Source organism: Cygnus atratus, chromosome 12, assembly GCF_013377495.2.
Source record: "Cygnus atratus isolate AKBS03 ecotype Queensland, Australia chromosome 12, CAtr_DNAZoo_HiC_assembly, whole genome shotgun sequence".
Classification (NCBI taxonomy): domain Eukaryota; kingdom Metazoa; phylum Chordata; class Aves; order Anseriformes; family Anatidae; genus Cygnus; species Cygnus atratus.
Genome location: NC_066373.1, coordinates 15,001,623 through 15,014,736, shown reverse-complemented (window position 1 = coordinate 15,014,736; position 13,114 = coordinate 15,001,623). Strand labels below are relative to the sequence as shown.

Genomic DNA, 13,114 nt, shown 5'->3' with positions numbered 1-13,114 from the left:
CAGCTCTTCCATGAAGCAGGTAGAGGGCCTTATGTTACCTTCACAGGGGGTCTTATTATTCTGCCTCTTCATTGGCTTTTCATTGTTTTCCCCTTCCTTTTAACTTCCAGGAATCAGTTCAATGCCAGACAGCATAAGAGGAAATCTCTTCAGAGCTTGGAATGACAAGGAGCATTTATGAAGTAAACATTAACAGCAGTCAAACTGTACATCTGTAAATATCAGAATACATCAACTCAGGTGTTCCAGGGCCTCCCTCCCTGGTTTTGACCTTATCTGAGAACAGAAAACACACCATAGCATGCCATTTCAAATTCAGCAGACTGGTAGGACCATGGAGTAATTCAGGCTGTAAAGACCCTGGAAGTCATCCGGCCTGACTGTGGGCTCAAAACAAAGGCAGCCCTGAGGCCCGAGAGCAGCAGGAGCTCCCTGCTCCCAGGATTTAGCACCGCTGCAGTCCTCGCCTGAAAAAAACATCACCTCCATAGCCCTCTGAGAACAGGATGGTACTATGGAACTCAAAGAGAAGTGTAAGGAAACAAGAAACATTTTATCCTGAACTTAGTCATATAATGCTAGGACTTCTACTCTTGGCTAGGATCTCATAAATTGCTACTGATCTCATGTGATAATGGATGACACCACCTTTCAGGGAACAGTCAATATCTGGGTTCACCCCAGCGCCCATAAATCCAGTATTCCATCATGCATTATGCTTCCTAATTGCACATAACTCGCTTAACTGCTCGCCAGCTGAAGCCGTCTCAGGAAAGCAGGTTGCCAGCAAACCCCAATTGAAGGTGAGAAACAATGTTCCACAGCAGATCCATATCTGTTGCTGATTTTTTGAGAAAATGTGTTTAAAAGGTGCCCTACACCTACTGCCGGCAAAGATAAGAAACTAAATACAGCGAGATCCTCAAGCTGCAGGGATCTCACAGCCCATTCACAAGTTTTCTCATCCATTTCTGATTCTTCACTCATCAGGACACGTGGAGAATGTCTGAGCATTCATGAGACTTCAGTGAGGCCTAGAAGCACAAGGGGAAAGTGCCAGGACACGTTTGGCTTTAAATGGCTTTGCTGCAGTACCCTTCGAAGTGAAAGCTACTAAGCCATCTTAAAAGACGTGAAAATTCCTACAAAAATGACGTGGTTTGTATGCTTTAAGATTTACAGCAGCCCTTGACCTACTCCGCAGCAGAGATAACTGCAGAGCCTTGCAGCATAGCACGCAATATTTTTACTTGCTTCATTAAGGATAAGATAAGAGTAACTTGGCACATCTAGTGAGTCTTTCCTAGCTTTTGCTCTCTTGCAGTTTTGTGTAGCCAGACCCAAATAGGAGCTGTCATCACAAACAAGGCAGGAGAACTGTTCCCCACAACAAAAAGCAGGGCTGTGGAAAAACGTGATCACATTTTCAGAACTGCCATTTATTAAGGCAATGCTTAGAAAAGAAGAAGATGTAATTTCAAAGCTGAACCATTAGGGGAAAGTTGTTCACTGTAACTCAAGTACTTTTAGGATCATATGTGAAGGGTGGGAGAGCTACCTGCTTACAAAGAGAGCCCCACTCATGTTCAAAGTTCCTGCAGCTCCTTCTTCTCCCTCGAGCGTTACGTGCTGCTTCCCACAGCTGGTTCAGCCAGTGGCTGTACGTACAACTGCAGTGCCTGCTTTTTACCAGAACTGCATGGGCAGCAAAAGTTCCTGGGAATGCTTCTCCCTGAACTGCCTGGCCCCCAGTTTGAAAATGATCATTTGGTTTGCAGGTGATGGGCTGCAGCTGGCAGAACAGCTTGGTATTAGTTAAGTCGAAGAACTGTCAATATCAAATCTCAAAGTATTACTAATACATAACCAAACACCAGCAAAATACTTCCTTTTCATTAAGAGCCCTACTTGGTAGAGATCGTCGTATCCAGATACATTTCGTTTAGCAACATTCAGGGGAAAGGTGCTGCAGCCTTGCTGACATAGGGCTCAGAGGAACCCTGGTGGCTTGACTTCCGTTTAATAGGAACTGTTCTGTGCCAGTTGGCTGGCCAGAACACAGTTTGCATTCATGCAGAATTGCCAGCCTCCCATCTTAAAAAGTCACGAGGAAAGCCCCTAGGATTGAGGATATTCAGCTAAAATAACATTTAGCTTGTAATAACACCTCCATTCTGGTGATATCGTGAAGGACGGAGCAAGAAGCTTAGCCATGACAATGGCAATACTTGCACCAACATTTCAGATGAAGGCAGCTGTACCAATGGGCCAAACTCACAGCACAAGCCCTGAATTTTGCACAATTCTCCCGACACCGACTGTTGAGCACAATTTCTAATTGCAGAAATTGCCTGATTCTCTCTTACCCCACAGAGAGTCAAAGGTTACCTGCCATGCACATGGTGGCAAAGCCTCGAGCTGTCTACAAACACTGCACCAATCCAGCCCCAAGAGTCTCACCCAGAGCTCAGCACCCACGTTCTGCACCGAGCAGGGAGGGATTGATGCCAGTGCCCCGTGCCAGTGAGCCCCACGCACACAGACCTGGGGTTTGTGCAGCAGGAGGGGAACGAGAAGCCTCGCACCGCTCCATGCAGGGGCTGCCTCGAAGTACATGATCCAAGTGGTTACTGAAGGGTAGGAGCGTAACCACATATATGGCTAAGGCAGGTTGTGATGTCTGTGGCAAGAAAATAGGCTAAAAATAATGCAAATACTTAGGCAGGAAAATAATGTTTAGTGTTGTGTTTTTTTTAAAATTTAAGGTTTACATTGGACACTTCAATATGAAGTATGGTCTTGCCTTTTGCTGCTCTCTGGCATTACTAACTGCTCTCATACATGCAAATGAGGAAAAAATGTGCCTCTTTCAGGAGTAATAAGTATCTGCCTGTTGCTACCTTAAAATCACAGCAATCACATCTGGTAACTGCCTTTTCTCATGTTTCCACTAGTTTTCAGACTTCCTCTTGTGGTAGCTTGAGACTGCGCATCTGGATGTTTTAAACATACAAAGGAATTGCTAGAGCAAGCAAAAGAGAAAACGGTGCAGAGAGTTAAGATGTGCAGATAAGCAACTGGTGTACTGTGCAGCTAAAGTAACTGACAGCCAGTCGGGAAAAAAGCTTTTTCCAAAGAGGATAGCACAAGTTTAGGCAGAATGAAGACTCACATTGTCTTTGGCTTCGTTTTTAAAGTCCTATTAATCCAAGTGTATTTTTTTAACAAAACTTTAGCTGCACCGTCACCAATCATTAAGTTTCCGGGAGACAGCACTCCAAAAACAGACAAAGAACTAGCAGTGGTAAGTGTTGGTTTCATCTTTGCTTCAGATTTATATTGTTGTTTCATAAGCAGATGTGTCTTTCTTCTTTCAGCTGGGGCTAGGAAATGACTGCAGCATTCTCTCTCTAGAGTCTCTGGAAGCGCTTGCTAGCGAGCAAAGATATCAGCTTTCAGAAGGGAAAACTAGAGCCAAGTAATGTTTCCTCTCTTAAAAATTTTAAAGACAGAAAAGAAAGTCTTTTTTTTTTCCTTAAGTCTGAACGTAGAATGTACAAAATAATGTCATTAAATCATCACGGCTGTAATCAACAGATTCCAAGGGTAAGAGGGGAAAAGAGCAAATAGAAATGTCTGATTTTTGACTTAAATCAAACAGAACGGAGGGCTGTTGCGACTCACTTATGTAAACCTGGGCTTAATGCATGCATCACCCAGCTCTCAGGACTCTGCTTTCAGATTGTTTGCTGTGCATTGCATAAACAGCTTTAAGGGACAATTACAATTGAAAGCTGGCTCGAGTTTCAGAAGCCATCATGACTACTTCTGACTTCAAAAAACAAAAAAACTCAGACATTTAAAGAAATAGTCTTTTCCAAATTCAATCTGGAACAAAAAAAAAAAAAAAAAAAAGGAGTTTGGATTTTTGAAGGTGACATTAGCAAATTATAGGTATAACTCTACAGCATTTTATTCTAACCTGATTTTAGCCCTGTGGACCTTCATAAAAGTGACATTATGGGAAAGTCCATTTAAGGGGAGATTGAGATGGATTAACCTTACTTTAGCATGTAAATTATAGATATCTCTCTTCTTCAGCAACAATTCAATATTAAGGAAGATTGAGATAAATTCTTCTTATTTTAGTATACAGAGGCTTGAACGTTGGTCACTTTTCTTGAGGAGCTGGTGTACGTCCTGGGAAAGCTTGCCAGGTTAAAGAAGGTCTGGGGGAGGGTAGAGAGACTTTCCAGATGGGGGCTGCCATGGAAAGTTTAGGAAAAACAGACAAAACAGCCCCAAAAAGGGCACTCCTGAGTCTTTAACTAAACACATTCACCCAGGCTTTTGTCTTGGCAGCATGGCAGCCGAGGATGGGGGGCAGCATGTGTGGTAGAGGAGAGTGCGGTCAGACATGTCTAATGGTAATTTAACCACCCTGAAATAATCTATTTTCTTAGACACAGTCAGGCTTTTATTCAATAACAGCAATCCACATCTCCCCTCATCTCTGTTTCTTTCAAACAACCTATTTATTATGTGTACTCAGAGGAAAATTACAAGCTGCTTTAACACTGCAGTTCTTCTTTGTCTTTCTGGTAGTGTCCCTGGGTAAAGCTCACTGGCTGCCTTTCTCTCACCCCCTCCACCCGCACAGCCCCAGCACTCAGCATCGGGACACAAATTGCTATGTTGCAGCTGGACCCCGTTTCATTAATGGGCTGGATCAAAATTCCTGATCACCACAGCTCCCTGCTGACTCTGGGGAAACTGAATTTTGCAGCCTAGGCCAAGATGTGGTTTACACAGACACTACATTTCCTTCAGGATTCTCTCCTCATAGAACAGCTGGTTATGTTCATTTCTCATCTTCACTAAAATCTCCATTTTAGGAAAAACTGAGAGGGGGTTAGCTTGTTATTTAGAATCCTACCAAATACAATTCTTTATCATGCCTCATTTTCTATTTTTTTCATTCTATACCATGCTTGCAAACCTAAAATGGCAAGAGCAGCATCCTGTTTCTTCAGTAAACTTCAGTTCTGATGTACAGTCTGTGCTATGTCATGGTACGTCATAGGCAGACAGCATAGTCTTAAGTATCAGACAAAAAACTATCAAAACTACGTTACAATCAGGATAGGAGCAGATGCTCTAAATGGGTCTGTTTGATCATGTTCTTGGTGCATTGCACATAAGGCCGCTAGGCCCCACTACCTCTGAGCAGACAGAGACTTAATGGCAGCAATGGTGAAACTATTACTTGCCAGTGCTGCAGCCCCCACTGGAGAAATACCACATCAGAAGACGTTGTTATAAAAATCATAAAGACTAAGCATAGTCTGTGCTTAGTCAGGAGGTGGCTAGAGGATGTCCTGAAGGAAATGGTGTAACATCTTGATTAAATCCTTTTTCTGAGTAAACTCTGAGCCATTTCCTAGGCAGGATAGAATGAGGTACTCCAGGACTTAACAAAAAGGTTGGTAAAATCCATGTCCTGACCAACTGCAGTCATCAAATATCCTTTCCTATGTTTTGCTGATGTAGAGGTCTTACCCCCCCATCTTCTGGGTGAAATTCAGTCAATTAATTAACGACGTAAAGTAAGGATTCCCTTGGAAATAATTCACATCACAAGGATTCACATGTGCCATCATTCTGTCAAGCTTCTTGGATTTCTTGGTTAAAAATAATTCCCTATGATATTTCAGATAAATTTTTGGAAAATACACCTTTACCTTATCTATTTGGGTTTCTTTCCTGCCTTGGATTTGTAGTTAATATGTTGGGTATAGTACCTGAAGGATGCTTCTTCCTCTCCTATGAACAGTTTTACTGGCAACCTTTCTGTCTAGCAGCATCACCGGCCACAGCATCCCTGAGCTCTGTGCCTCGCCCAGCACCAGTGTGGGAGGCCCTCACACCAGTTTGGGAACACCTGCCATTGGACATGGCTGTAGCACTCCCTTTAGAGCTAGGCACAGAGTATAGCAACCCCAAACTGCAGCCTGCAATTCCTGAAATCTCTGTGCACATAGAAGAGAATGGGAAAGTTTACTCTGTTGGATAAAGCCTACAACGCCAGATTGTTAGTCAAGCTGTTTGGACTCTATGAATGAAAATTATTAGATGGTAGTAGGCAATTATCATTCGGGATGCTCCCAAACTAGCATCTTCACCTGAATCCATTTATCTACTCTTCAGTGAGGATGTGCATTCAACTATCTAAAGCTGTACCTGTTCTGAACAACGTGACTGAGCTGGCCTTTCTAACAGTCCGAGCTAAGGCAGCAGCTTAAACTAGAGGTTTTCGCAAATTCAATTTGGATCCCAACGCTGAATCCAACACCTCTAAGCAGCCAGCAGTCTGTTGTTTGGCCATATCTGTTATTCTCCAGTTAGGAATAGAGTTGATTAAGGATTTTACACAGTTGCTGGAGATATAAGTGGAAATTTTCTTGTTTGCTTCGTGTGAGGGGTCACGCTGTTACTTGGAATGGCAATGTTTTCATGGCAGCTTTCACCATGTGCTAGAGGCTGCCAGACATTCCTGCAGGGTTGGTCCCTGCCTGAAGAAGTTCAGTTATTCTGGCAGTCAACACTGAATTTAAGGAGAAAAAACTACTAAACCCTAAATTGTTTGTGTGAGCTCACTTGTGTACTGCATGGAAGATGGGGAACACGTATGGATACTCAGGGCCACAGCTGCCTATCTCCAGTTTAGTTTAATGTAAATACATGGTTTATCAGCACATATTTGAAAAATAAGGCTGCTTAACTGTAACTGCTACCAGCGAACAGCCTGACCCCCCGCCCCTCTGGGATGGGGCAGCAGATCACAGGAGGCAGATTTAACACATATAAGTGGAACCACAGTGGTGTGTCTGCAAAGTGCATCCAGAGGTTCAAAGGCATGAACCGATGCCTCACCTGCTCTTTGCGTCATTTCTTTTTTTCTTTTTTTTAACTGAGCTATATCTCCTAATTAGGTGACTAAATCAGGTGATTGCCAATCAAAATGGGAACTAGGGAAGACTTGGGTGGATGTTATTTTGGAGAAGAGATCAAAATAATGGACTTGTGCTGCCTTTTTGATGCTTTACGACTACCGTTTTCTAAGGAGAGAAAATGTTGTCATCTGTCATCACAGATGCACCAGATGCACAGAAGGCCCAGCCTAGCCATGATCTGCTGGGGCACTCGATGGTCTTTAAAGCACGCAGATATTGTTTGGCCACTGTGTCCAGGCAACTGAGATGTTACAAAAGCCTTTCTTCCTCAGGTCTTTGCAATGGCTGACTCAAAACCAAACATACACAACATTCAAACAGCTCTACATGGTTTGAATAAACAATGTTGTTTTTTTCCTTTCCAATTAATGTGCTCTCATTTGTGTAATTGCATTGATACCTTAACTTGACAAGTTTCTCAATAATCCACAGTCTTCCAGAAAAAAAAATACACCAAATCTAAAACTGTAAGCAGATTTATACATCATAAAGAAACCAAAAAAGATAAACTCATTTTTACTTTGTAGTTTTACATTAAAGCTCTATGCTGTACTTATTAATAAAGCAATTCATTAAGTAAAGGTGATAGCTAAAAGTGAAAATGATTGCTTAATTAGCAATGTTGTGTGATCAAGGATGGTTTATGTCAATTAAGGTGATTCTGCTGGTCTCTCATTTACTAATAGTAATTTTGAAAAGAAAACTTGCAAATTACAGATGGAAAGCTAACATGGAATCACAGTATTTATTTGTAATGATTACCTATCACTTTTATGAATCTTAAAGTCTTTGTTCTGTGCCAATTTTTTTCCCCTTCAAGCAATACCTGAATAAGTACTACGGATGCCCAAAAGACAACTGCAATTTATTTGTACTGAAAGATACCTTGAAGAAAATGCAGAAATTTTTTGGGCTGCCCGAAACAGGAGACTTGGATCAAAATACAATTGAGACAATGAAGAAACCCCGCTGTGGTAACCCAGATGTGGCCAATTACAACTTCTTTCCAAGAAAGCCAAAATGGGAAAAGAACCACATAACATACAGGTACTGCCTGACGATGCAGGGTGTTGCTCATACGTAACCAGAGCACTTTTAAGAAGCGATCGAACAAGGCACTTCAAACCGGGGAGTTGTTTAGCAGCCTACAGAGGATTCCTTGAATTATGATCTCCTTGTGTTTGGATAACTCCTAGATGCTTGAGCAAACACTGAAATTTCTAATTGTAAAGGTTCAGGAATAATCATCTAAAGCTCAGTTTTATGGTTCTGGTTGGGACTAAAGAGATTTTGGTTTTCTCTGCTCTGCTGCAAGCATCCTACGGGATCTAGAGCAGCAGTACCTTACCTGCCCATCTGCTCGGTGGGACCGCAGGACTTACGGACTGCAGAGGATGTGGAGGAGGACAAAGTCCTCCGCATTCAGCAGCCATAAAAATTGAGATCATCAAATAAACTTTAAAATAAAACAAGCATTGTTTGTTGATCAGCTTACAGTAGTAAACAATCACGAACCCAATGAAGTAAAATTCACCTTCAGTAGCCAGCCAATGAGAAAAAAGTAGGAGACAACAAAGAGAAAAAACATTGCTACCTAAATTTAAAATTAAGATCTTTTGTTATTAAACAGATGATCTAACAACATGAGGAACAGGAAAACTTAGGCAATATAGCATTAAAACTTAGGCAATATAGTATTAAAATAGTGTGTCCACTATGTGCATTATTTCTAAGAGTTTAAAAATGCCCATTTATGAACACAGAAATTTCTAATTGCTAAGATGCAGGCAACTGCCACAGCCTGGCAAAGCACCACGCTTAATTAATCCGCTGTTTCCATACCTTGTACTATGGCAAATGCAAGGGATTTCAGCCCCAATGAAAGAAGGCTGTACCATCACACAGTTGTTTGGGGACCTAAGCAGCCTCAAAATTGCCTCACGGACCAAGCACATAGATGTGAACAGCAGTTAGAGGTCAGGTGAAATGATTTAAAGCAAACCTATTGCAATAGGTTCGGCATATTTTCATTTTTAACTCTTGCCTTAGAGGGTTATGGCCCAATATAGCTCTTACTGAAGTCCATAATAAAAAAATCTCATTGGCTCAAGTGGTCCAGGACAGAACCTTTGGCAGGAGAGAACGAACAGCAAATTTGTCTTAGGTGCGTGACCTGGTGTGCTGCTGCCTCACGAGTTACGACTCAACATATCCTGCATTCTGTGACCATCTAATGAATGCTTAAAAAAACCTGTGGCAGCTCTCACAGCTCTGTATGGCTGCTATGCTTCTTCTGATAGTGTTATCCCTATGCATAAAGTAGTTTCATCCCTCACACGCAACAGCAGCAAAGGGTTAGAAACTTTTCTTTACACAGGCGTTAGCTGGCTGTAATACAAGGCACTAATAAGTCCAATCAGCACATATATATTAAAAAAAAAAAAAACATATTTATGAGTTTTCCCTTTTTTTAAGTCAGGTGTAGGGCTTTATCCCACATGCTTTAACCTCGTGCTTCCCCATATATCCTACCACCAGTGTAACCAACGCACTGGTGGAAACTTAATATTCACTTGGCATAAAACAATACATAGCTAGCTACAAAGGTGAGGGAGAAGGGCTGCTTTTTTCTTGTTATTAGAGAAAAAACAATCCAGTCTTGAGACTTTCAGAATTATATTGAGCTTTTTTTCTGGCAGCTAAATCTTATGAATCAGCGATGCACTGCTATGTTCAGGTCTAAAGTGAGAGCATGACCTGTAAGCTCATTAAGTAGGTCACAAAAATGTAAGTCTCACATCTAACCAAATGAAAGAACACGAGGTGTTGTCTTGCCAGCAACCCAGCACTGATGCAAAACCCTGAATATTTTGTGCACAGCCAATGCCACGCAACTTTCACAGCCTCTGGCTAAATAATTCATGGTGCTGTGTCAATTCCAAAGGAAAATAAATAGTAAGTGCCACATCTAAACACGCCTCTGAAGCAGCATGAAGTCCGGACCTCACATGGAGCAGTGTTACCTCTTAACCCGTTTCTAAGTCTGTTCAGCATTAAGATCAGTAAGCAACAAATACTGGGAGGAGGCTTATGTGTTTCTTAACTCTTCCTTTTACCTCAAAGGATTATAGGCTATACTCCGGATTTGGATCCTGAGACAGTAGATGATGCCTTCGCCCGAGCCTTTCAAGTCTGGAGTGATGTCACACCGCTGAGATTTAACCGAATACACGATGGAGAAGCAGACATTATGATTAATTTTGGCCGATGGGGTATATTTTTCTGTTTTTCCATATGTTTTTGGTTTTGTTCCTTTCATTAATCCTTAGTATTGGAATGACTTACCCTCAATAAGTAGTACCCATGAGCCTTTCTGGCAAACCTTGTCCTAGTTTGCACTTGGCTTACACAGGCTAGGATCTAATTTCACTTTTTTTCTTTCATATATGAGAGTCAGAGAAAAATATTTATACAATATCCTTATTCTATATTTATCTTTCCAAAAGAGAATTGCTAGGGGCAACATTTTATTTTTAAGTTTACAAATCAAAAATAGAAACGGGAAATATTGGTACAGATCTTCAGATGATGCGAGCTGGCATCCCGCCACAGAAGAGAATGAAATGCCATCATAGCCTTCATTTGTAGCTCCACGCTCAGTTTTCCAGTAGTAGTGGCAGAGGTCCATGGGACCTCTAACGTATGGGACCTTAAAAATGGATTTGAGCCTTTCAATTTTAACTCCATAGCTGGTCTCTGTTCTTTAGCATAGCAAACTGAAGACTTTCAACAAATTCTTTGGTCTTGGAAAATATCAAAACATGGATCTTAAGCTAAATTCTGGTTTTTGCTCAGCTGATGAGCAACTTGATTCATTTTAGTTGTACATGCCTTCTCAATTATTTTTGGTTTCCTCTGAAAGAGCATACCTAACTGTTCAGTGTATACCTAAGGCATTTTAGCTTCTTACAGACAGTCATAGAATTTTTAATACTAATGAAGATACTTGTACAGCCGGTCACTTGGGAGGTAGACTTGGGAAGTGAAGTGAACAGTTCAAAGAATAAGTGAGCTCTTTGTAAAAGCCTCCATTTCAAGTTGGTTTTCTTTACTTTAGCTACTGATGAGTTGACCTCAAAAGCTTCAGAGATTCTGTACAGAACCCAAAACTTCAGATCCTCATCCAGGCTGGCTTGGTTCACAAGAAAGAAGTCTTACAAAAGCAGAAGTGTTCCTGCTGATTTCAGTACTTGCTGATTATACTCAGCTCAGAAATAGTGGGAGAATTTCTCCCACATTCATTCATTCTTATCACCTTACTGCCTACAGATTCACAGGAGTTGGGACATCCCCAGTGTTGTTCATTTTCAAGCAAAGCATGGGAGTGAAGTATCTAAATTCATGTCAAAATCTCACTCCCTGGACAACTGACACACTAGCCTACTGAAATGAATGAACTGAACTAGTATTAAGAGGCTGACAGCAGCATGAAATCAGTGTAACAGAGCAGAGAATCAGGCCTGTGTATTGAGGGCTTCTGCTAAATGGCAAGCCATCAGACCAAAAGGCCTGAAATGATGCAACTGGAGATGCTGGCAGCCAGCTTTGAAGCACAGGTCACTGCGGTGGGAAAGCTATGAATACCAGGGTTATGCCCTTGCCAGCCTGCCTTACCCACATGTGGTGTACTTCCAAGAAAAGCCTACAGTGCAATTACAGGAGAGCTACTTAAAATGCTGTTGCCCTGTGAGCAGCCCGAGTCTCGGAGTGGTTGATGTGGAAGAGGGATAGGCTCATTCAGAGGACGCAGGGCGCTGAATAAGAGCTAGCTTTCTAGACGCTCACTGCTGAGAAACATGCAGATGATTTGCTTTCCCACTTAAATAGTTGGTATCTTGTGCAAAGAAAAGAGCACAGCAGTCTGAGGCATAAGAGACAAAAGCAACCTGCAATAAGAGGTCTGCCTTTACTTTTAAGTCTGTGCTGGGGACCAAAACAAATCCTCCGAAAAATCTCTCTCTTTCACAACATTTATTTTACAGCTCCTACTAGTCTCCGTTGAGAAATAACAGTGTGCATGCAGTCGTACATTCAATGTACTACATTTCACTGCTCTTCTCGGTCTTTGAGTCCCTTCCACAATACTTGTGATATATAAAACAACATGCTCTGACAACCACAGGATTGTCACTTAATGTTCTCTGTAAGAACTGGCTTCCTCTCTTCCGGTTCAGTCTTGCCAGCTCAGCCCATACCACTCACTAGAATATTCTATTGCTATCTTGGATGGGAAAGTTCATATGATAATCATCATTCGTGTATACACTCTGACAGAGTTGAGGTCATTAGAAATTGCTTTTTTTGTCTGCTTTCTCCTGCAGAACATGGTGATGGCTATCCGTTTGATGGCAAAGACGGTCTCCTGGCTCACGCCTTCGCACCGGGGCCAGGAATTGGAGGAGACTCCCATTTTGATGATGATGAACTGTGGACTCTTGGAGAAGGGCAAGGTACCAAACTTAAATGCTTCAGAATGTATGGTCTGCTGACTGCTCTGCTTTAGCGCTGCTTCAGGCACTGCACTAAAATGTTTTCATTGATGTGTCAATAAATGTTAGGGGAAAGTATTCCTACAAATGAAAATTAATTCATGCAAATTAAATTGTTCTGTACAAAATGCTTATGTAATTCCTGACTGTTTTGTAGGATTTCCCTTTCTGTTCCTTTCTGTTCCTCTACCATTACCCCTTGAAAAAACTGAATTAATAACAGGCCTGATGCTGCCTAACCTTAACGAAGGGTGGGAAAATTACAAAGCCAGGACTGTGATTTTGAGTGCTTCAGTGCACAAGCGGCAATACCTTGTTCACTTGTAAGAGGCAGACTATCCAGCGCTTTTCTGCTGACCTCCCCTTTATGATGACTTAAACTGTGGCTCCGTTCTTTAAAAACGGAACCATCTACCTGAATAAGAATGTATATACTCATGGTATTTGTCATAAACAAATGAAATATAAATCCCTCATGCAGAGTGGATTAAGAACAACTCCTAGAGTCCTTAGCAGGCAGTTGCCCATAGCCTCTTACAATGAAGCAACTGA

General features: G+C 41.7%; 1 protein-coding gene across 1 annotated transcript in view; it reads left to right on the top strand.

The window, feature by feature from the left end:
• The first annotated feature begins 2,839 nt into the window (after positions 1 to 2,839).
• Positions 2,840 to 13,114, top strand: part of MMP2 (matrix metallopeptidase 2) — a 36,230-nt gene continuing 25,955 nt past the window's right edge. The window contains exons 1-4 of the mRNA XM_035543315.1: positions 2,840 to 3,304; positions 7,834 to 8,060; positions 10,137 to 10,285; positions 12,395 to 12,523. Coding sequence (XP_035399208.1) covers positions 3,161 to 3,304; positions 7,834 to 8,060; positions 10,137 to 10,285; positions 12,395 to 12,523 — 649 coding nt within the window. The 5' untranslated portion in view covers positions 2,840 to 3,160. The remainder of the gene's footprint in view (positions 3,305 to 7,833; positions 8,061 to 10,136; positions 10,286 to 12,394; positions 12,524 to 13,114) is intronic.